The following is a 24,609-nucleotide window of genomic DNA, read 5'->3' as shown; positions in this document are numbered from 1 at the left end:
TCACTGGGTTTTCGCCCCGCGATGAGCTGCTCAATGACGGTGCTTGTAGCGGGTTTCCCAGTGATGCGTTGATCTCGCCTTACCCCTTTCTAGTCTCCTTATGTTGTAGTTCGTTTTGTTGGGTCTTGTGTGGTGAACTTTGTATTTCCGTTATATCTTTAATGGAAAGGGGTTATGGCCCGGGTCAAAAAAAAAAGCTCTACATCGGACTGTGCCTCGCCATCTTCTTCTCTTCCCAAATTGAGTGACGCAATTTTTATTTTCAGACAAATTGCAAATAACAAACACGTATTATTATTTATAAACGTGCATTTTAAATGCAAACCTGCCTCCAAGCTCAATCAGGAATTATCAATGCAAATCTCAACCCAGAATTATTACAAAAGTGTGCAAGCACAACACTGAATGTTATAAATATTTCGAACATCATGTCTGCAATTTACCACGCAACACGAACAAACCACACCACTCCTTCAGGTTGACAGTACCCCATTCTTGTATTACGCTGCCGCAGCTCGAGACTGATGTGCAGATAGGCTTTCCAAGTACTTATCCACGATGTCCAAACCACACATTTCCTTCACATGCGTCATCGGAGCTGGGACGTCGAGCTGGAAAATGAGCTCTGAGCTTCCAAACTCCTTCCTCGCCGCTCGGATGGCTTCTCTCACCGCGCAATGGACCGACGCTGCGAGAACCACGGCGGGCTCCCCAGAGGCTGGCAGAGGCAGATTAGTTAAATCACTTTTAACCAGTGATAATTTTCAGCTGGCAAAATAGTAAAACTATATTCATATTGCTTTAGTTCAGGGAAAGCGCAATCCTGCTACATACCTTTTGACGAAAGAACACGGTTCTTATGGTACCCAGTGTTGAGCACCTCGGCGTTGAACTGCTTCGGGATGGTGTCCACGCTCGGGATCTTGTAGACCCATGTGCTGTCACTCACAACCAGTCCATCGGCATTTGTTTCATGTTCTTCGTTTATGAAGAAACCAATTCCTTGTATGAAGGACCCTTCAATCTGTAAGGTGGATGGTAGAGATCAGATATGAATATACGATATCATCATGTGCACTATAATAAAGAAAAACCCTGATCAGGGTTGCAATGTAATGTACTCGCTCTATTTCGGAGTAAGGAATTATCAAATAATATCCGTGTTCACTACAAAGTGATAAAAGAAGAGCATAGCGCAGTGGAAAATATCTCAAACCTGGCCCAAGTCCACTGCAGGGTTCAAGCTCTTTCCACAGTCATACACAAGGTCGCTCCGTAGTAAAGTAATAGCTCCTGTAAGAACATCAATCTCTACCTGGATTTTTAGTAAAAAGTGAACTGGAAGTCAGAAAACTATCACAATATCATCCAGTAACTATTGGACTATGCTAGTGTGATTGACATTTAGCAGAATATTTTTGTACCTCACTTATAGCAGCTCCATAGTTCAGATAGGTGCTCGATTCTTGAGCAGGTACCCAGTATGCACTTGAGGACAAATTAACATTATCCGTAATGGCCTATTTGGGAAAGTGTTAGCACGTATAAAGATAAAAAAAATCACACACAAATATTTTACTCTTATGTGTTAAAAAAATCCAGAGAAAAATAAAAAATAACCTGAGCAATCAAAGCATCCCATGAAACAGCGCCAGCGGATTGCTGCCTGAGCTTCTTCATGACTGGCTTTAATCTGTCAACCAGCATGTTACAGGCCTCAAGGGTTGCTGCACAGCTAGATTCAGACGAAGTGCTGCCAGCAGTGAGTCCACCTTGGATCAAGTTCAGCGTGTCAGCCTGAAGAAGACGCACTCTATCAAGAAGGCATTCAGATCCATCAGGCCATAACTGTCCCAACGCGAAAACCGTCATCTGCTGTACTTTGGTCCACAGTCCCTGCCCAACCTCAACACCTCCAACCTCGACCACAATGGAACCATCGTTGAGCACAGAAACTCTTCCAGGAGCTGGCCTTGGTGCCACCTTGAAGATGAGGGGCGCACAAGAGATACCCCTCTTCCGCCACTTGTTGCGGTTGTTAAAATGCTTGATGGATTCAGCTCGATGCAGGTAGCTTGACGTCGTGAGTAATCTATTGAAAATAGAATGCAATGTGTACGTCGATGCTTCACCTGCGCTTTCTGGATAGAACAACACAAGACTGTCATAGGTGTGGAAATTCTTCTGCCTGACAACATTAGCATCAAGCGACAGCACTGAAGCGACATGCTCGATGATGGCTTCAGCAATAAAAGAGCCTTGCGTATCTCCAGGAGCACGCATTACTGACTTGGATGTGGTGTTTGTCTTACAGACCTTGATGTCAAACGAGAGAGCACCCCAGTTGTATTTCTTCAGGCCTGACATCATAGTGTCAGGCATTAGGGGGCTCGCATCTGGAGAAATCCCAGCGTTGATGAGAATGTCAAGGTGCAAGGCTGTGATTCTCCCATTGGACTTGAAACCAACAGTGTAATATGCTTTTATGGGGTGCCGACCACCGATCATGATCATGTCAGTACTGCGGTTGAGATACATCCGCACTGGACGACGTAACTTGAAGGCACAAAGTGCAGCTGCAGTTGCTACCTGCAAAAGCATATATTGTTGGATCACTGAGTAGCAATAGCTAAAATGGTCAATGTTTCGGCTTTCTTGGAAGCTGATTGAATGGTAAAATTAAGCTCAAATGGGCAAACTTATGTTAGAAGCTATCACTAGAACTCTAATCTACCTAAAAATAGCAGTTATTCATAAAATGCAATATTCATAAAAAAGTATTGTTAGATTGTTTCAGTTGTAACACACAGGCTCTGTTGGACTGCTGTTCAAATTTTTTTGATCTTACTTACAGTGAATGATCTGAATGCCTTCCCACCAAAGCCTCCTCCAACCCTTCTTGTAATGACACGCACATTGCTGAATGGAATGCCAAGGCACCTCGCTATGACATTCTGTGCAAGCTCAGGGTATTGTGATGAACTGTAGACCACAATAGTGTTATCTTCATCTGGAACCGCCAGTGCTGTTTGTGTTTCCATGTAGAAGTAGTACTGAGAGGCAAGTTTCACCTGTGATCATCGAAGTCATACATATTAATGCATGCCATGTGGTGTTGAAAACAGAGACCATTGAAAATCAAATTTAAACGTTTGCGTTGTTAAGTACTCCCTCCGTCCCACAATAAGTGACTCAACTTTTTACTAGCTTTAATACAAAGTTAATATAAAGTCGAGTCACTTATTTTTAGACGGAGGGAGTATAAAAACTTCCATTTGCTTTTGAGCAATGCAGGTGAGATGTCAGTATGAAAAGGTCTCGCGGTGTGTAGAATTAACATACTTCTGTTGAGAGGATCTTGTGATCAGCTTGTGCCATGCCCTTCGAGAAATCACCGACTTGTTTTGGATACTTCCCAGGAGGAACTTCGAAATAACTATTGTTCTGTACTGCCTGTTCTACAGTTAAGATGGGTGGCTTCAAACCTTTTGTGTCATATTCAACAACGACATGTTTGCCTGCCAAGTTGGCATATCTCTGAGTCTCTGCAATCTGAGGTAAAGTACACATTTTAATGATACCAGTATTGAAGAAATACACAATAACAATTCATTGTAATAAGTTTGTGACCAGGGCAAAACGTAGTTAATACTTACTTGTAACCAGGAGAAATTTTGCACTAATTATTAAATAGTTTAATTAAAAAATATTAATCTTTGTGTTTATACTAAACACAATCATATTATGATAAAATGTGACATCAATACAGATATATTTTGCATATCCACTTGCGTTGAATTTTGGTAAGCAATTTTGTTATGAAAGAAATGGAGATACAAGCGCACCGCAGAAAATTTCTGTAAGCGTTTAATTAACCCAATCTAATATGGAATTTGTTAGCGTATTTTATAAATGAAATTTGGATGTACATATATAGCATATTGTACATATACAACATATCTTTTGGATGAAAATTGTGTGATATTAGGGTTTATTATTTTAATGTGAACAGATTTGCACCTCCTAATTGAAAGTTACTTCTTCCTTAACATTAACAAACTTAGTTTACAGAGAGAAATAATGAAGAAAATCACATTTATTAATTAACTTTGTTACACAAGAATTTACTGTTGAGTAAACATTGATAATATGAAAAGATAAGTACCACGACACCAAGGGCTTGCCCAGCATACTCAGCTACAGGAGAACCAAAAAGTGGTTCGTCCCCAAACATGAAGCTTGATCCAATATTTTGCCCTCCACTTGGAATATCCTTCGCGGAAACAACCGTGAGGACCTTCTCTGTTGCTAAAGACGGCTTGAATTTGATATTCTTGACATATGCAAGAGGTTGTGTGCTGTAAATAAACTCTCCATAGAGGCAATTTTTTGGAGCAGGGATATCATCTACATATACTGCCTCCCCTGCAGTACAGAAAAGAAATTCTATAAGCCTAAACACAATCATAAAGGAAGGATAATTTGGAGAGGAATATAACTTCTAGATCCCATTAATAACTTTGATGATGTAAGCTTATTAAACACATACCAGAAGCTTGAAGCTCAACTGCGTACTTTTTAATTGGCTCGCCAACTGGTTTCTGATCATCGCTGGAAATTGTTTCTCGACGTGAAGACAATGGAAGATTACAGGGATCATCTGTATCTAAAGAACTAGCAGAACCAATGCTCGGAGTTTTTCCAGGCCCTTTGATTCCTTTAGCAAATGGAGACAGGAAACTGAAGAGGAATGCAACAGCCACACTGACTCTGTATTCAGCATGTGATGTTCCTTCTATTGGTACAATTGTTTCTCTAAGTAACCGAACTGCTTCAAGCACAACAAATGGAGTGAGAACTTTTCCGTTCAGGTGTTGTTCAACTTTTGTTGCTCTAATAGCATGTTTTGTCCCATAGGCACCAAAGGCCATGTGTAGGTTACTCAACACAAGATCACCAGATGATTCATTCAGGGAGACATGGCCCAGCATAGCAGAGTTAATATATGAAACAGCATTGCCAAGAGGGCGCGGCGCTGCTCGGTAAGTTTCGAAGATCACCTTACTTTCTTTCTGAGAATCTGAAGCCCAATGTGGAATAAATATGCTCAGGAGCAATGTACTGGGATCACTAGGAGGCTGCTCCAGAAACTCTTCCAAAGTAACCTCTAGTGTTTCTGAATAAACTTGAAGACGAACAGTTGAAGCAGCACCGAGAAGTATGGTCGCAATGTCCGAGGGAAAAGGGTATTTCTGTGCTAGAATTATGTTCCCACCAATGCTTGCTGTGTTACGGACAAAAGGTGTGGCCACCTTGCTCATGTGGTCGGCGAGTTTTCTGAAAACCACACTTCCATTTGGACATGATTTAGACCTGGCTTCTTGCTCAAGTATCTCGATGGTCTTAGAAATTGGTGTAGCTGCTCCAATTTCAATGCCACTGTCTTCCATCCAAATAGCTGAAAGCTCTGGAATGTCACCGATGTCAATATACTTGTTATATAGATCCTGGTCCTTGTATCCCTTTACACCAGAACTTGTGTTTGCGACAACCACTTTAACTGTGCAGTCACTGAACAAGCCAGAGTTCAGCAAATCATAATATTGCTCAATGCTTTTAGGATGATACCAACCCTCCCTGGAGACCATAACATCCGAATCATCATTTAGATGATGAAGCGAAGATTTTATCTCGGATTTCAGGAAGTCCGGGAAAGTGCAGACTCCGCCGCCAAGCGTGTAAGCTGGCAACTTGCTAACGTCAGCGTGCTTATCGCCTTTCTTCCAGAATATATTCAGGCCCAAATCCTCCAGGTCGACATCTGAAGCAAAACTTTTGCAGGCGTCGACAATTGGCCGGTAACCGGTACATCTACACATGTTGCCTGAGAACGCCCTTTCTGCTTCAGACACCGTCAGCTTTGAGAACCCTTTTTGTGGCTCAGGCTTGTTGGATTTGTCGGCATTGGCAAGAGAGGTGAAAATAGACATGCACATGCCAGGAGTGCAGAAGCCACACTGGGAAGCATGGAACCCAGACATCCTCTTCTGGATAGAATGGAAACCATCTTTGGTATTTCCCAGGCCTTCGGTGGTGATGACTGAGCAGAGATTTATGTTGTAGAGCAGAGTCAGGCATGAACTTGCAGAGAATTCAGTCACCTCATCTTTTGTTGGATTGTAAGTTGCTATAAGGACTACACAAGCTCCACATCCACCTGCAATAGAGCACAATGATACAGTTATTCATGGGATGCTATATCCGCCTCTTCTCTGGACAAAATAAACATAGCATTGATCTGCAGAACTGGCCGAACCGAAAGAACCAGGCCTTATGTGAAAATTGAACAAATATAACCAAATTTACTGATACTTATCAATCCCAATTTGGTTTGGATTCTTATTTCAAAGTCTGAACTCCCAAGTAAGCAAAACAATGACAGGAGTGAATCATAGGGATGCAAAAGTAGACGATGAATGCCGGTGCGCAAACCACTGGCAGTGTGAAATACTAGGAGATTCTCAACAAGATTTTCATAAGGGTAAAATACACTGTTAGTACATCCACTTGCCAGGGATGTTCAGTTCAGTACATCAGAAACCGATCAATTATTTTTTCACAAGTGAAACCTACAGAAATTGGATGCATAGCAAAGCATATCTAGAAATCCTCTAGAAATTGTTTCCCCCCTGTATCAGAGATTCAGAGACCCTCACCGCCCTTGTCGCGCAGGACATGTGGTGCGCCAGCGGCATGTGAGGCCACCTCCTCTCGCTTCACCCTCTGGATCGCCTCCGGCCATGTCTTGAGGCAGAGAAATGGTAAGAGATTGGAGAGCGAGGAGAGAGGATACGGGATGCAGACGGAAGGGACGACACGGTGGCTCGCCGGAGATGCCGCCGGAATTGGGGAAGGCGTGTGGCGGCAAAGCAAAAATAGGGATTTGAGGGCCGATTTGGGGAATTTGGCTACCGTATGTACTCTCACAGGCGATGAGGGGCTTTCTGCAAAATTCGTGCGATTTTACCAAACATCCCTATAGTTGGTCGGTTTCTAAATTAACATCACCAGCAAGTTTCCAAATTAATATCCATGTATACAAAATCTGGATGGGATGAAGAAAAGAGGAGAGAGTGAGAGAGAGAGTTTGTGAAACGGATTTTCCGTCCCCAGCTCAAATGAACCCTCGTCGACGGTGAATTCAGATAAAGATGGTAAAAGAAATCTGATTCTTTTTTTGCACCAAACATTATTGAATATTGTACATATTTGTAAATTTTCATGTAGAAAACATTCCTAATGCTCTAGGAGAAAAAACAAAATGGATGCTCCCACTATATATGCATGGACGATGACAACGAATTCATTCCTGTTTCATCTGCTCGTCAGGAAACGGAACATCGTTGGTTATGACTATGTGACAAGGACAGATGAGAAAGCACGTTCCACTTCCACATGTTGCAGTTCGACTCAAAATGGAAACGCCAAGGAACACCACCGCGTGCCCATGCGTAAAATGATTTTTTTTTTTTGAAACGAGGCAAAAGACTTGCCATTTTCACTGATTAAGAAGAAGTAAGAATTGCCCGGTTAATTGACGGAAAACCGGGCTAAAACCAATACAACCCAACCCATATAACATGGGCACCACCGGCCAACCTGGCCACCGACATGAAACATGAGCTGCAAAGAAGAAAAGACATCCGCCGGGGAGTCGCAAGCGTCATCGTCATCACCGGTTATCTCCGAACGGGCGACTCCGACTTCACCATAGAGCTCCACCAACAAGTCGCCCTCGCAAACAGCTACACAGAGCAATGACGGCATATGCCAACAGATGGCCACACGCGCCAACAACCGACAACTTCGACTTTGACGACGAGCCTCACAAGGGAAATATGCAGGACTTACGCCGACCGTGCCCTAAAGAGCACCTCGGGCACGCCGGGAAGATCCGACTACCAAAGCCCGAGCCGCGACCCAAGCTCCTCTTGACGCCATCATCGTTGCCAAACAGAAATCGGCGCCCCTGAAACGGCCGCCTCAGCAAACCACGCAGCGAAGATGCCGCCCTTCCACGCGGCGAAGATGCCGCCATCCCACGCGGCGAAGATGCCGCCCTTCCATGCGTAAAATGATCACCAGCAAGAAATCCGTTTAGCTATGAATAACTACCAGTTCCGCAAGCTATCGCATGCCTTTTTTTTCTTTGCAAGCAAAATGATCATGTTAAGTCGATGCAATAGTTAAATTTTGGATAAAGATCCGACTATTTATTTCTCAGGTTGAATTACTCAGTATCTAGAATGCCCTGCCAAAAAAAATGCCCTGCCAAAAAAATGATCATGTTTTTTTTTTGCTTCGGCTTTTGGCTTATGCCATCATGTAACAATATAGATTCATAAGCCAAAAGACAAAACAAAAATCCCATATTTAAGAGCTTTTTGTGGCCTTTCTACCAAAGTGAAAAGGTTACAAAAGTAGAAGCAAAAGTTTAAACAAACGAGTCCTACAGACACCAATTTCCTTGTATGGGAGTTCATGGCGATGGCGATCGTGCTCGTAAACATAAACATTAAATAAACGTAGTATGCCTTTGGATCATGAAAATGATTATGTACACTTGGACCACAACGCATGTCGAAGTCACACAAGGCATAATTCTAGTGTGTACTCGCTTTCCTTTTAAGTCCCCACCTGAATTCCGTTTCAAAGGTCGCGCAAAGACGATCGAGGAAGGAAAATCTGGCATGTTCTTCAGTTTGGCAGTTTTTAGACGTAGGGTGAAATCAGAGAGAAAATTAGTTATTACATCATCGGAAGCAGGACAAAAGGGTTTGAGCTCAAGTGGAAGCTCTTGTACTCATGATCGGTAGTACATAGCGTACTACACTCGAGCGATGTTGCCCTCAAGAGAAAGAAAAGAAAGAACATGCGCTTCATGAAGAGAGAACATGCGCTTCACGTAGGTTCCTAGAGCTAGCCAGCAAGAGAATGGTGGACCACAGGTGAGGAATGCACTGCATATGCGTCCAATATTATTTCATGAACTTCTTTGAAAATCATGCACATTTTTTTAAAAATTCATGAATATTTTCAAATTCATGATTTTTTAAATACATGAACATTTTAAAAATACATGAATATTGTTTTGAATTGAGAAGGTTTTTTGAATTAGTGAACATTTTCAAAATATTAAAGAAAAATTTTAAATTGATGGTTGTATTGAATTTCTTTACATTTGCCGAATTGATGAGATTGTTTTGAAACTTTTGAACAAGTGAAATTTAATTTGAATTTTTTTGTGAATTCGCAATAATTTTTTGAATCGGTGAACATTTTTTTAATCCATGAGCATTTTTATGAATTAAAAATATTTTATCAAAAAATTTAACATTTCCTCAAATTCACAAAAAAAATCAAATTTGTGGGTTTCAAAGAAGAAGGAACATCTTTTGAATTTCAAAATGTTTCTTAAATTATTGACTTTTTTAAAATTAGGAGGGATTTTTGAAATTTAATACTTTTTTTCAAATATGTGAACAGTGTTTGAAACCCCAATTTTTTACTAAAGAAGCAAACAAATAAAGAAAAGAAAGGAATGGAAATGAAAAGAAAAATTTGCACGGAATTTTAGGGCGGCCACATGCCCCAATGAAAACCAATAAAAAATTGCCAACTAATTACGTAAGCCTTCCCTTCTTAAGTCACTACATAGGTGTAGCAAAGCTCCTCGCGTTGTTCCTTCGAACCTTGCAGGGTACCAAGTAGTTACAGTTTAACGCCATGTACAGAAGTGCTCAGTCAGCCATACGCAAGCACTGCCGCATAGGAATTTTAGTGATGTGAAAGAAAGTCGGGAAATGATAGAATGAGAGGAAGAGGACTATAAATCTACAAAGCATCCGTAGGATTTCTACACAAAAACTTATAGATGGTGATGTTATTGTTGTACATGTTGTCTATAATGTATATTATCATCCGTGCATGCCACGAGAAAGGGACGTGCCCTTTCCATTCACCAACCAGTGTTGGTTATGACTCTATGACAAGGACGGATGAGAAAGCACGTTCCACATGGGAAAGTAGACACGTGAGCTGATAGCCAAAATGGAAACGCCAAGGAGGATCATTGTCAGTCTGTCACTGCAAAATATGATCATAACTACCGATCAACCGGCTTAGCTAACAGTGACCGGTAGTCCGACACTTGATGCGAAGTCTATGTTTTCCGTTGGTAATCCTTTTCATTTTTGCAATCAACGTACCTAAGGTACATCATTTCTCCGGTATGAGTGCTCTAATAATGCTGCCAGAGTAGACCAGAGATTCATGGCCGATATGATGGCTAGTTTGTAATTTTTTAAACTCTTCTTATTTGGTGAGACCCAGCGAAGCACTTACATCCGTTTCAAAAAAAAGGCACATTATTAGATGAATCATTTGCATCTATGGTATGTGTTACAGGCAGCACGACCTACTAAAAGTTATGATCACATTAGTCCAACACATTTTGAAGTTTACAAAATTGATTTATGTTTAACGATCATGCCGACATAGACATGGAAACATCGTCGCCGACATAATGATCTCGGTGTCAGACTATCGGCCGATCACCAACAGACTGAAACACCAATTCCCTTGTAATTTGAGTTCATGACAAATGTGATCGTGCTTACAATTAAATAATCCATTTGTCCCAACTTTATACTTAATCTGCGACATTTATTTTGCGACGGAGGAAGTATAAAGCATAGACCGTACTCTAAAATTAATGATGTACGCTCTAACCACAACGCATGCATGTCGACGCAAAATCAAACAAGACATAATTCAAGTGCGTACTCTTCCAGCATAGTACACACGACCGACAGTACAACGCTTGAGCGATGCTGTTCTGCTTTGCCAGGTGCAACTAGCAGCGTTCGTACGCTCCTAAGCTGGCAAGAGAATGGTATGGATCGAGAGCGAGCTAGCAAGAGAAATGCAGCGTGCGTGTGTACGCACCTTCGCCGCAGCTAAGCTTGGTGCCGGTGAATGGCGTCCGGGTGCGGATGAACTCGAGCAGCGTGGTGCCGGGGTGCACGTCGCCGGCGGCCACCTCGTACCGCCGCCCGTTGAGCGCGAACACCACCTTCTCCAGCCTCGTCGACCCCATCGCCGCCGCTCGGTCGACTGGCTCGAAATGGTTGATAGATGTATGAGTAGCTAAGGGCGTCCACGGCGATGCGTGCGTGCGTGCGTGTGTGTGTGTGATGGAGAAGGTGGCGGGCGAGCTGCTAAGCTATAGCGAGTGAGTTGAATGCTGGCTGCCTAGTTGCGTACGTGACGGCGAGTGGTAGCTGCAGGCCTCCACGTGGCCTCCGACGGGGACGGACAGCGCGGCATGCATGGCGGTGACCCAATCCGGTAGGTGGTGCGAGCGGTGCCGAAGCAGTGCTGTTTTCTTTTCTTGGAGTGAAGGAACCGCTCATGCCTCCAAGCGGTCCTTCCTCGGTTGTCAAAATGGAAGCGGCAACAGATACGATCTTCTTGACTCCCACTAGAATACATTATCTGCTTTCCATAGAATAGAAAAGAAAAACGTCATCTCATATTCCGCCGTCGTCTCTTCCTCTCATCCTCTCTCCATTTGAATAAGGAGATTCCTCGTCGACGTGGAGCAAAGCAAGGCTCGCGGCGTGGGGTCTGCATAGTTTCTTTGTCTGTCTGTCCGTGAAGAAAATTTCGGTTTTGCTTGAGCACAATTTAATATGCCCTACGTATCGCACATCGAAATCATATATCATCAATTTTACGCGAAGATTCATGCTGGCATTTTTAATGTCTTTTTTTAGTTTTATTGAGTTAGTGTACAATAAATACTACATTGTTACGTGAAATAAATTCAGTAATAATGCAAGCACCAGGACTTAAACTCTGATGAGCTGAGAATATGATTGTCCCTCTAACCATCCAACCACAGGTTGGTTTGCGTCCACACCGCTGTTGAAGCATGCATCCCGTGCAATGCATGGCATGTGTTTCCGGCCGGCTGAGTGCTGTTGGCAAGTCCGACTACTCGGACATCAGATGCGGTCCTCATGCCACGTCTAGCCGTGTAGGCGCATATCGCGGGTGTCTTCTCGTGGGCTCACATCTTTTGGGTCTCGCTCATCGCGTCTACGGTCAGATTAACCATCTACGCAGAGCTTCGTAGGATATCGTGAAGACGGTTTTCGAGTACAACGCGTTCATTCATCAATCGATCAACGGGTTGTCGTTGGGTCATCTCGTTGGGCCACAAAGCCGCTGCTCTGTAGTTTTCTATATGGCTGCATCGACCCGCGATGTTGTTGTGTCGTTCTTTCGGTCGTAGCTCCGCGGCACGGTATTGACGTCGTCGTCCCGAGGTCGTTTTCGTGGTTGCATCAACCCGCGCATTGCCGCAATGTCACCCCTTCGGGTCGTAGTTCCGCGGCACGCGGTTCACCGCTGCCCTGAGGCTGTCCAGCTTCAGGCCGTCTTTGTGGCTGCACCGACCCTCGCCATGCCGTTGCGTCGCCCCATCGGGACATAGCAAGCCTGTCATACGGTCTCTTCCACCACCCTTAGGTCTTCCCTATCGTAGCCCCTACCCACGCGCTGCCGCTTCAGGTCATAGCGTGACACGCGGTCTACTTCATCGTCCACGCATGTCGACTTCTGCGTGGTATGCACCACGCCGCCTTTCTAGACACGGGAACGGTACTATCTGTGCCAGTCTTCGTCACGCTGTCGGGTTCTTTCTCGCCTACTTCGAGCACCACCACTGCGCTCTTGACCTAGCCGCCGCCGCCTCCTCAGGATGTCGGGGCCGCTGCTCTTCTTCCCGGTCCACGATGACTACCTCGACACCGGTCACCCGATTCAACCGACCACGGCGTCCCTCGCATGGCTACCTCGACCACGGCTACACCACCCTATGCTCTCAGCTACCTGTGTATCGGCACAAAGGGCTACAACCTTACTTGAGCAACCTCATTGGTTTTCACTCCAGCGATGACTTTCGCGTTGCATCGATTGTTATGATTGTGGGGGGACGTCTATCAGCTTACCTTTGGATTCTCCTCTAGTCTCACCGTCCGCGTCGCTATCGTTGTGACTGCGGGGGGATGTTGAGTATCGTGATTAGATTGAAAACAGGGAATAGAATAGAAAGTATTCTATCTTGTCTTGTACTCCAAGAAGATCGTATAGTCCTATTATGCCCAAAAGATTCAAGCAATAAATCGCCGAATCTACCTCCCTATTCTTTCTACACAACTTAGTACATGTAGTAGTGAATTTTACGTTGTATAGATGTAATCTATAACCTATATTCAGGATTAGCTACACCAAGAATAGACTATTTGATTGGACTATATAATATTTGTCTGTACCATTATATAATATTGTCCCCAACTAAGATAGGGAGGTGCTATCTTGCCAAACATCAACCACTGCTTCTAATAACTATCCCACTATGCATGGACGAGGACAACGAATGCCCCCTAGCTCAAGAGAAAATGAAACAGTGTTGGTTATGACTCTGTGACAAGGACAGATGAGAGAACCTTCCACATGGTGCAGTTCAACTCAAAATGGAAACGTCTGGCAAGAACTAATCTCTCCGTTTAGCTATCAATAACTATTCCCTCCGTTTGAAAATACTTGTCATTAAAATGGATAAAAAGGATGTATCTAGCTTATTACTCCCTCCGTTTTTAAATGTATGTTTTTTTAGAGATTTCACTATAAACTACATACAAAGCAAAATGAGTGATTCTATACTCTGAAATATGTCTGTATATATCCGCATGTAGTTTGTAATGAAATCTGTAAAAAGATTTATATTTAGGAACAGAGAGAATAGAAAGGATAGACAGGGATTGTTCGAAGGTATAGAGAGGGAATGGCGGAATTGTTGATTATTACTTAATCCTCATGGGCATATATATATATGAGTACATGATCTTCTTAGAATATAAGATAAGTTAGAATTCTTTCTAGTCTAACCTATGTTTCTAATCTAATCACGATACTCAGCAAAGCTACCGCATGCCATGTCTGTCTCCGTTCGGAAAATAGCCAAAGCAGTGATTTTTGACACCTACCCCATGTATGTCCATTTGCGGTGACAGTACTTGCAACCAACTGTCAGGGGACCGCTTTACCAAAAACATATTGATCAGATGTCAGGTACATAAGTAGATGAAACCATGAAAACAAACTAGTAAGAGTTTGCGATATGGTAATTATTTCCTAGAATCTTAGAGCATCCAGTGTATGATTTTCCTGTCTCTAAGAGCTTAGAGGTTGCCTCCATATACCGTGCAGAGCTGCCTAAGCCAAAAAAAAAAAAAAAGTGTTGTTTGGCTCTCGGTGAAGAGCCAAACGCCCGGCGTACAGGGAAACACCCGTCTCTAAGTTTACAGGCTGCCACTAATTTTGGATAGCGATCCGACTATTTGTTTCTCTTGTTGAATTATCTAATATCTGGAATATGTATGTGATATTAGCTTAGTGCGCTATGTGGACCAGATTGAGGATACCAGATTATGACGCAGAATAATAGAACGTTTGATCATTAGATGTCATGAAAGTTTGGGCCACGACCTACGCGCCAGCTCAATCAACCATTTGTTGAATCTGGAAAGGATGTTCTCTCGGTAGTACGACCGACAAATTAAAGATGGTTACCTAAAAAAACAAATTAAATATGGGATCGCGAGCCCAACATATTTCAAAGTGTACAAACTAAATTATGTTGTACAATTAATCATCCTGAAACAGACATGAAGTAGTAATCACCGACATAATGATCTCGGTGTGAGACCATCGGCAGGTCGCCAACAGATTATAAACACTAATTTCTTTGTACTGGGAGTTCAGGCCAACGGTGACAGTGCTCGTAAATATAAACATTAAATAAACATACATCTTAGGATCATGAAAATGATGAGGTACACTCGGACCACAACGCATGTCAACGTTACACAAGGCATACTTCTAGTGTGTACTCGCTTTCCTTTTTTTTTTTTTGAAACTTTCACCATGGGGAGAGATTCCCCACCTGAACTTTGAATCAGAGGTCGTGCAAACGCGAGGAAAGAAAAACAGTTTTTACCCGAATTGTCCGTAGGGCGAAATCCAAGAGAAAATTAGTTATTATAACACCATCGATGTACAGTGTTTGCTGTCGGAAAACTTGATCATTTCGCGCGTCCCAAATCTTCCATAGCACGGTGACAGCAGGACAAAGGGTTTGAGCTCAGGCGGAAGCTCTGAATTGTGCACTCGATCATGATCGGCAGCACGTATATATACTACAGTCAATCTTTTTTATCTGAAGAAAATATACTCCACTCAATCGATGTTGCCCTAAAGAGAGAAAAGAAAGAACCTGCTTCACTTCACGTAGGTTCCTAGAGCTAGTCAGCAAGGGAATGGTGGATCATGAGCTTGGAATGCACTGCATGCGTACTAGCACAACCATACGTACCTTCGCCGCAGCCGAGCTTGGTTCCGGTGAATGGTGTCCGGGTGCGGATGAACTCGAGCAGCGTGGTGCCGGGGTGCACGTCGGCGCCGGCCACCTCGTACCGCCGCCCGTTGAGCGCGAACACCACCTTCTCCAGCCTCGTCGACCCCATCGCCGCTTCGCCGGGCGAGCTCGCCAGAAATGGTTTGTTGAGTAGCTACTCAGCCTGGCTGGCAAGGACGACGACGCGCACTGGGATATGTGATGGAGAACGTGTTGGTCGGCATCTTTTGTGTTGCGTCTTTACTTGCGTGACGGCGAGTGCTAGCTGCCCCGGCGACTCGGAGGAGGAGATCGGGCCAGCGTCACCAAACGGGGACAGCCACGATATGGGCGGCGATCTGGTAGGTCCGTGGACGTGCACGCACGTGCACTGCGAAGTAACTACTCAAGCTATGCTGTCAACTAGACACGAAAATGTTCCAACATATTCTGTTGCCTTCATGTTCGTGTAATAAATTGAGGCGAAAGAGATATGATCCCAACTCCCTTCCCGATCAACCTGCTATCCTCCAAGCCGTTTCTTCCTTTGTCCGTTATCCCTCTCAAACTGAAGAAATAAGCAAACGACGACATCCCTCCCATGACCATATCGGAAATGCGCAGGGGCACCTCAGTTCGTCTAAAAGATATAAAATTTTGAAAATCAGAAATAAAAAGCGGGCACGAGGGATATACGTGTCCCCGCACTTGAGCCATGACAACATCTTAATATTGATGAAGTCACCATAGACACCTCGTAATCGACGAAAACATCTCCTTTCACTGAACAAATATCTCTGGAAAACCTATAATAAATTCAGAAAAACACGAGCACCTATATGCTATTAGATTTGATGGAAGCGTTCCTACTCCCTCGTAAGGGAGCCGCGGCTGTTTATTTATTTGGGGCAAACTTGCCGTGGAGTACAGGAGCAGGATTAGGACTCCTGCTAATACAAGGAAACAAAGAAGGCTACGGGAGAGAGGGATAGAGAGATAGTTTGAGATTACATAACATATACTATTCAAACTCTAACACCCTCCCTTAATCTAAACTATCCTATGTTAAGATTTCTCTTGAATTCTTCAAAGAGCTTGACCGGCAAAGCTTTAGTAAATCCATCTGCTACTTGATCCTTGGATGGAATGAATCTTATGTCCAACTTCTTCTCTGCCACTCTTTCCCGCACAAAATGAAAATCAATTTCAATATGTTTAGTTCTTCCATGAAAAACTGGATTAGCAGAGAGATAGGTGGCTCCCAAATTATCACACCATAAACAAGGAACACGACGATGCTTAATTCCCAATTCATCAAGCAATGATTTCACCCAAATGATTTCAGCAGTAGCATTTGCTAATGATTTGTACTCAGCCTAAGTACTTGATCTTGAAACTGTAGCTTGTTTTCTAGCACTCCAGGAAATAAGGTTTGAACCAAAGAACACTGCAAATCCTCCTGTTGGCTTTCTATCATCAACACATCCTGCCCAGTCAGCATCAGAGAAAGCACTAACAAGTGAAGAACTAGAACGTCTTTTGAAGTCCCAAACTCACAGTGTGCTTAATGTATCGTACAATCCTCTTGACAGCTGACCAATGAGTAGAAGTAGGAGCATGCAGATATTGACAAACCTTGTTTACAGCAAAAGATATGTCTGGTCTTGTTAAAGTCAAGTATTGTAGAGCCCCAACAGTGCTTCTATATTTTGTGCTTTCCTCTTCCTTAAGTAGTTCTCCTTCATGTGCTGAAAGTTGTTCTGAAGAAGACAATGGAGTGGGTGATGGCTTGCAATCCTTCATTCCCATACGAGTTAGAAGTTCAGTAGCATATTTTTCTTGACTCAACATTATGCCATCTTGAACCTTCTTAACTTCAATGCCTAGGAAGAAGTGTAAATCACCAAGATCTTTCAAGGCAAATTCTGAACTCAAATCATGCAAGAGAGCATTAGTGGCATTTTGTGAGGAGCTTGCAACTATGATATCATCAACATAAATTAGCACAAACATGACTGTATTTGCTTTGCTATAAATGAAGAGAGACGTGTCAGCCTTGGATGCAACAAAACCAAGACGCTTCAATTGTAAGCTTAGCCTTGAGAACCATGCTCTAGGAGACTGTTTCAGACCATAAAGAGCTTTGTCAAGTTGGCAAACATAATGCGGTGCTTGTTGATTTTCATACCCTGGTGGTTGCCTCATATAGACCTCCTCTTCCAGAACACCATGCAAAAACGCATTCTGAATGTCTAGCTGTCTAAGACTCCATCCCCTGGAAACAGCAATGGCTAGCACAAGTCTTATGGTAGCAGCTTTCACAACAGGACTAAAAGTATCCTCATAATCAATACCATAGCGTTGCTTGAACCCTTTTGCAACTAGACGTGCTTTGTACCTATCAATAGAGCCATCTGCTTTTCTCTTGATTATGTAAACCCACTTGCAATCAATGATATTTTTACCTCTTTGACTCGGCACCAAATGCCATGTTTTATTCTTCATGAGAGCACCATATTCTTCATCCATAGCCTTTCTCCACTTGGGATCTCCAAGTGCATCACTTAATTTTGCTGGTTCACCTGAAATACACAACATGCCATATGGTATAGTGCCATCCTTCCTTATTTTTGGATTTCGAATACCTTTTTGTAAACGGGTCATAACCCTTGAAGTAGTGGCAAGTTGTTGTTGTTGCACAGAAAACGGCACAATCTGACTATCCACAGAAGATCCAGATGAGCCTTCCACATGTGCAGGCTGGGCCGACGCAGAAGATCCTGTGGTCATTGGTGTGACAGATCCTTGTATGAAACTATCCTGAGCTGCAGAATTTCTCTCCGCAGGGGATCCTGCTGCTGCTGTCGAACGCATGCGCGCAGAGGCGCCCATTGGCTGCATGCACTCGGCCCGCATACTGCCCGCGGATTGGCCGCCTGTCGCTGTCTGTGTGGCCCGCGCCCCGCCAGCGGCTTGGCCCATCGTTGTCGCCTGGTCGGTCCGACCGCTGCTGCTGTTGGGCGAGCGATCCGAAGCGGATCCCTGCGAGAGATCCGAGGCGGTCAGGCGTACGGGTGTGACAGGCGCCGCCGGATCATCATCGTTAGCTGCGCCTGCGTCTTCTTCCCCATTCACATGAAATAACGCCTGGTTTTGAACCAAATTTTGATCATCTTGAACCAAATTTTCTTCAGGTACCTGCACGGGCATAACAGCAGGAGTAGAGGCAGGAGTATTTTCATCAGTTTGGTTAGCACAATTGTTATCACCCCCTTGATCAAAATCTGGTAGAAGCAATATTTCTTTTCGAAGGAGAGCGCCGGCATTTGGATGAAGTGATTCGAAAGGGAAAACAGATTCATCAAAGATGACATCTCTCGAGATATAAACCCTACCAGTAGAGACTTCAAGACATTTAACCCCTTTGTGCATGGGACTGTATCCTAAAAAGACACATTTTTTTGAACGAAACGCAAGCTTGCGTGTATTATAGGGTCTAAGATTTGGCCAACAAGCACAACCAAAAATACGAAGAGATGTGTAATCAGGAGTGATACCGAAAAGACGTGTGATAGGATTCTCAAATCTAATGACTTTGCTAGGACGAATATTGATAAGATATGTGGCAGTAAGAAAGGCTTCATCCCAAAATTTAAGAGGCATGGATGCATGGGCTAATAATGCAAGCCCTACTTCAACAACATGACGGTGCTTTCGTTCAGCAGAACCATTCTGTTGGTGAGCATGTGGACAGGAGACATGATGCGAAATCCCAATTTTTTGAAAAAAGGAATTGAGTTTTTCATACTCACCACCCCAATCCGTTTGCATAGCAAGGATTTTGGAGTTTAACTGGCGTTCAACAAGATTTTGGAAATTGGTAAAGACTTGGAATACATCGGATCTTTTCTTTAGCAAATAAATCCAAGTAAATTTACTATAATCATCAATAAAGCTTACATAGTATGAGAATCTACCAACTGATGTAGGGGCTGGTCCCCACACATCTGAAAAGATAAGTTGCAAAGGAGCAGTAGACACACTAGTAGAGATAGGATAAGGTAACTGATGACTCTTAGCTTGCTGACACGCATCACAAACTGACTCAACACTAGACTCATAAGGAAGTTTATTTCTACTAAGAACATGCTGAACTATAGTTGAAGAGGGATGACCCAAGCGACGATGCCACTTTGCTGAAGACGGTTTGGTAACACTCCATGCTTGTTTATTGGACCATGATGAAGAAACAGATGATATGAGTGGGTAGAGGCCTCCCTCACACTTTCCTCTAAGAATGACTCTCCTCGTTGCCAAGTCCTTAACCACAAAAGAATAAGGATAGAATATTATGAGAACTTGGTTATCAAGAGTAAATCGATGAACTGAAACAAGATTTTTTGATGCTTGAGGGACATGTAAGACATTATTAAGATGCAAATTTTTCTTGGGGGTTTTAACAATTGAGTTACCAATATGAGAAATTTCCATACCCGATCCACTTGCTGTATGAATTTGATCACCTCCATGGTATCTTTCTCGCATTGTCAATTTGTCAAGTTCTCCTGTTATGTGCTCGGTAGCTCCGGAATCTGCGTACCAATTTGTATCAATCCCGTATGAGTTAGTGACGAGGTTGGCCTTCTTCTTCTCTTCATGGTCATTATCATACCGATGCCAGCAGGCCCTTGCACCTCCGGGATGAAACTTATAGCAAATCTGGCACTCTGGATAGTCCCCTTCATGTTGCTGCTGCTGTGGAGGTTGTTGCTGACGTTGTTGATAGCCGCCGCGAGAAGAAGAAGAAGAAGGAGGGGCGCGATTGCCACGGCCGCGCCCTCTGTTCCCTCGCCCGCGACTTCCTCTGTTGCGGTACTGCCCACGACCTCTGTATATGGCGTTTGCAGACGAATGATAGCTTGAAGGCCCGTCGCCCAACATCTCCATCCTCTGGTCGAAGGCTGAGATTTGTGAGAAAAGATCATCAACGGTGATTGAGTTCTTGATTGCGCCTACTGCTGCAACAATGGGATCGTAGTCCCGATCAAGGCCGGCGAGGATATAGTCGACCATCTCGCCATCAGTCACTAGACGACCGGCGGCTGCAAGCTCATCTCCGAGACTCTTCATCTTGGCGATGAAGGAGTTGCTTGACATATTGCCCTTCTTGGTGTTGGAGATGGCAATTCTCAGGTTTGTTATTCTGGATTGGGATTGAGCAGCAAACAATGTGGTGAGGGCAATCCATAGATCATGAGTACTCTCCTTACCGATGACCCGCGCCAGGATTCAGGAGTGAGCGAGTTCAACAGGTAGCTCAGAACCTGTTGATCTTTCGCCAGCCACGGTCCATATAGAGGATTTGGCTCAATGGCCGTGGTCTTGTCTGCCTTCGCGACCTCCACCGTTCTTGGCGGTGCGGCATCTGAGCCGTCGAGGAGGCCGGTTACTTGTGCGCCTCGCAGCGCTGGCATTACCTGCGCTTTCCAGAGAAGGAAATTTCCCTTCGTGAGCTTCTCTGTTGGCGGAGCTCCGAGGTTGAGGGCGATGACGCTGGAACCGGCCATGGCGATTGGGTTCTGACGATAGCTGGGAGTTTTTGGGTTTCTGTTTCGAGGGGATCGCTAGACGTGGGAAGAGACTAGGCTCTGTATACCATATTAGATTTGGTGGAAGCGTTCCTACTCCCTCGTAAGGGAGCCGCGGCTGTTTATTTATTTGGGGCAAACTTGCCGTGGAGTACAGGAGCAGGATTAGGACTCCTGCTAATACAAGGAAACAAAGAAGGCTACGGGAGAGAGAGATAGAGAGATAGTTTGAGATTACATAACGTATACTATTCAAACTCTAACATATGCCACCTTTGAAATAGTTTGAGGACCTACAATGCATTTCACTCTAAATACCATAATTTCAGAAAAAAAAGGTAGGACCTGAAAATGTACGAGTGTGTGCAACGGGGAACGTGGTGGGGCAAGCTGCTGCAGCTAGCTATAGATGAATGAATATGAATTTTGATTTTCCTAACCGCATGGGAGGGAGTGGAATCCCTTGCGTGACGGCGAATGCTAAGCTGCACGTCTCGATCCGCGTGGCCGGAGCGCGCGGGAGGGTCGAGAGGGGAGGATCAGAGCCAGCGTCGCCGACGGGGACAGCGCGGTACGGGCGGCGATCCGATCGGACGTCCACGTCCAGCTACCGAAGCTATGCTGTTTAGACATGAAAACGTCCCCGCATTATTTTTCTGTTGCGTGCGTGGTCGAGAATCTGTCAATTAAAATGGAAGCTGGAAGAGATACGATCCTGACTGACACCCGTTAGAAAACATTATCTGCTGTTCCACCGTCTCTTCTCCGTTTAGAAAACAAGATTCGTCGTGCACGTGGAGGAAAGCAAAGCTTGCTGCGTGGAGCCGTCTGCATCGTCTCTCTGTCTAGTCTCCGGCCCCGTGGAAAGAAAAATCCCGTTGTCTGGTTCAAACTGAAGCGAGCGACCTAGCAAGCCGAGGCATGGGTCCGGTGTACGGTCTCCTCCCTGCGTGTCCTCTGCCGCGGACGTATCTGCCAAATGAGAAAAGCATCCCATACCCATATATATATATATATATATATATATATATATATATATATATATATATATATATACACACACACACTCAGCCCTATGAAAACATACATACACTTCGAGAGACTGAGCCGGTATATCATTATCGTAAGTCACCAAAGATGCCTCTTATTCTATTATCCAGCCTCAATCGCTCGTTCCTCATCCCAAGCGTGTCTCTCACCCTCAAGGACGTGTTGCTCCGAGTCGAAGATGATGGCGCTACAACCAGTGGCGGAGCTACGACAAATAAGTTGGGCGGGCCAATTTTTTTATTCTAAACCATACAATTAAGTAGCCATTAGCCAGTGAAATTTCAAAATGCTATAAAGTGATACAACATATAACAATATAGAGAAACTGGTATCGTGATGATTTTTTTTGTAAAACTTGGAGAAATAAAGGAGATTTGTTGTGTTGGTTGCCTTGGTCGCTTGTGTCACTGCCGCATGGGGACCTCTCTGCCTCTTCCGTAGTACTTGAGCGGCTGTGCCCTGGGCTTGCTCGGCACTCAATCGGGGGCAGAAGACTCAGAGGATGAAGGCACAGCAGTGTTGGGCCATGGATGCGAGTCGATTCGGCGCATTCTTCAGTCACCTACTGGATGGAGGAGACACGCACTTCTTCGGTCAGCTACTGGATTGGGCTATTACATGTATAAAATTATTATTTTTTGCTGGAGCTGGGCGGGCCACGGCCTTGTTTTGCCCACACGAAGCTCCGCCAGTGGCTACAATACCGCCAGTGCTGCCAAGGGGAGAACAAACTGGTGCTGCAAGCTTGGCCACGCTTTGTGGTGCAGGCAGCTGCTGAATTCTGCAAGTGTTGGCCGCCTGAGAACAAAACAAGCTGCACAATATCAACCAACGGTGGCCTACCGCAAGGCCCCGCAGCAACATCCCCTATGTTGTGAACTGCCATGACGTCTCATGTGATGTGAGTCAACGTTGTGGAGGGGCGCCATCATGCTGCGAAATGATGTTGCGGAGGAAAATCGATTAATGAGGGCATCTTGTGGTGACAGCATCGCTCGTGTTTCAAGAGTCTGCTTGCAAACCTCTGAGCTCAAAGTGGCTCATGTTTTTTTTTTTTTGCGAAAATCAAAGTGGCTCATGTTGAAAACACTCGTCTTGCAAGCCTTCGATGCAACATGGTTCATGTGCATATTTTGAGCGCCACATGTCCGTGTTGTAAAAACACGTCAGCTGGAAGATGCGGCCCAAATTGGATGGCCGTCGTGTGGTGGATCCGATCCGTGCGTAAGGCGGCCAACACTTAGTAGTCGGCTTGGTTAATCAACTTCACTCTAAGGGCACATGATGTAAAAAAAGGGGTGACATAGCCCAACCCAATGACATATTGTCGCTCTGAGGAACTCTTACCAAATGATTGTAACTCTACCTTGATGGAATAAACATCTATTGATCTTGCAAAAAAAATAAATCAACTTCACTCTAAGGCCACATGATGTAAAAAAAGGGGTGACATCGCCCAACCCAATGGCGTATAGTCGCTCAGAGGAACTCTTGCCAAAAGGATTGTAACTGTACCTTGATGGAATAAACAGCTATTGATCTCGCAAAAAGAAAAAATCAACTTCATTCTAAGGACACATGATGTAAAAAAAGGGGTGACATTTTCATGTGTATATCGTAGCATTTTAAAGGGGTGTCCAACTGTACATTGTACTTTATTCTTTTATTTTATTTTTGAGCATTAAACATGGTATTTTATTTGGGCATGGGCCAAAATTTGTATGGTTTGGTAGACCAGGCCATGGCCTCACAAGTGACAACAACGGCCCACAGCCCACTTGGGGCGTTAAAACACCAGGCAACTCTGTGCTCCTCCATCTTGTGTGAGGGCTGATTCGGCAGTTGTGGACGCCGTCGTCACCTGTTCGAACGGATGCGTCGGAGGATCGCCGGGAAGGCTGCGGACACCGGTGGCCGCGGAGCAGACCGGCTAGGCGCGCTCCCGGACGAGATCCTCCAGCATGCGATGTCGTTCCTGCCGTCGCGCGACGTCGCGCGCACCTGCCTGCTCGCCCGCCGCTGGCGCCACGAGTGGAAGTCCGCCCCGGCGCTGCGGGTCACCAACGTCGACGCCTTCAGGTGCGCCCGCCACGTCAACGACTTCGTCAACCATCTCATCGTCCTCCGCGACCGGAAGCCCCTCGGCGAGTGCGAGATCGCCGTCTATAAGGAACACGATGGCGGTGGGTACTACTACTACGACAGCAATGGAGAGCGCCGCGAGCACTCCCAGTACATTGATCTGTGGGTCAGGTACGCCTTGTCATGCTATGCTCGGCTGCTTCGGATTAGTGACCATGACCCCAATGATCTTGACGCTTGACATCGAGCAACAGTCAGCATGCGTTAAGATTGCGTAGCCGCTTTTGGGGACTTCCGAGCTGTGTATTAATGGGGGAAGCACGTGGCAGGCGCCACCGATCATATCGCACACGGCTAGATGTACGA

General features: G+C 44.7%; 1 protein-coding gene across 2 annotated transcripts; it reads right to left on the bottom strand.

The window, feature by feature from the left end:
- Positions 1 to 377: 377 nt before the first annotated feature.
- LOC119337006 (putative aldehyde oxidase-like protein) lies at positions 378 to 15,796 on the bottom strand. 2 transcript variants are annotated; one of them, XM_037609101.1, is made up of 10 exons: positions 15,503 to 15,796; positions 4,550 to 6,217; positions 4,166 to 4,425; positions 3,343 to 3,552; positions 2,853 to 3,071; positions 1,621 to 2,589; positions 1,425 to 1,520; positions 1,217 to 1,315; positions 835 to 1,024; positions 378 to 718 (listed from the first exon to the last, which is right to left on the bottom strand). In XM_037609101.1, exons 1-10 carry the CDS (start codon positions 15,651 to 15,653, stop codon positions 501 to 503), a joined length of 4,080 nt encoding a protein of 1,359 aa, XP_037464998.1. In that variant the 5' UTR covers positions 15,654 to 15,796; the 3' UTR covers positions 378 to 500. The 2 variants fall into 2 exon arrangements, with proteins under 2 accessions (XP_037464998.1, XP_037464999.1); XM_037609102.1 differs by lacking the exon at positions 15,503 to 15,796 and adding an exon at positions 11,008 to 11,411.
- Between the last annotated feature and the right edge of the window lie 8,813 nt (positions 15,797 to 24,609).

This window comes from Triticum dicoccoides, chromosome 7B, assembly GCF_002162155.2.
Source record: "Triticum dicoccoides isolate Atlit2015 ecotype Zavitan chromosome 7B, WEW_v2.0, whole genome shotgun sequence".
Lineage (NCBI taxonomy): Eukaryota > Viridiplantae > Streptophyta > Magnoliopsida > Poales > Poaceae > Triticum > Triticum dicoccoides.
Note: the sequence above shows the minus strand (reverse complement) of the source record. Positions and strands in the feature narration are given on the sequence as shown.

Excerpts from the sequence above, each read along its gene's own strand:
- LOC119337006 (XM_037609101.1), bottom strand. The coding sequence starts at position 15,653 with ATGGGGTCGACGAGGCTGGAGAAGGTGGTGTTCGCGCTCAACGGGCGG. Across the intron at positions 6,218-15,502 it reads CAAGCTCGGCTGCGGCGAAG|GTGGATGTGGAGCTTGTGTA; the intron begins GTACGTATGGTT and ends GCTCTATTGCAG. Across the intron at positions 4,426-4,549 it reads AGTTGAGCTTCAAGCTTCTG|GGGAGGCAGTATATGTAGAT; the intron begins GTATGTGTTTAA and ends TCTGTACTGCAG.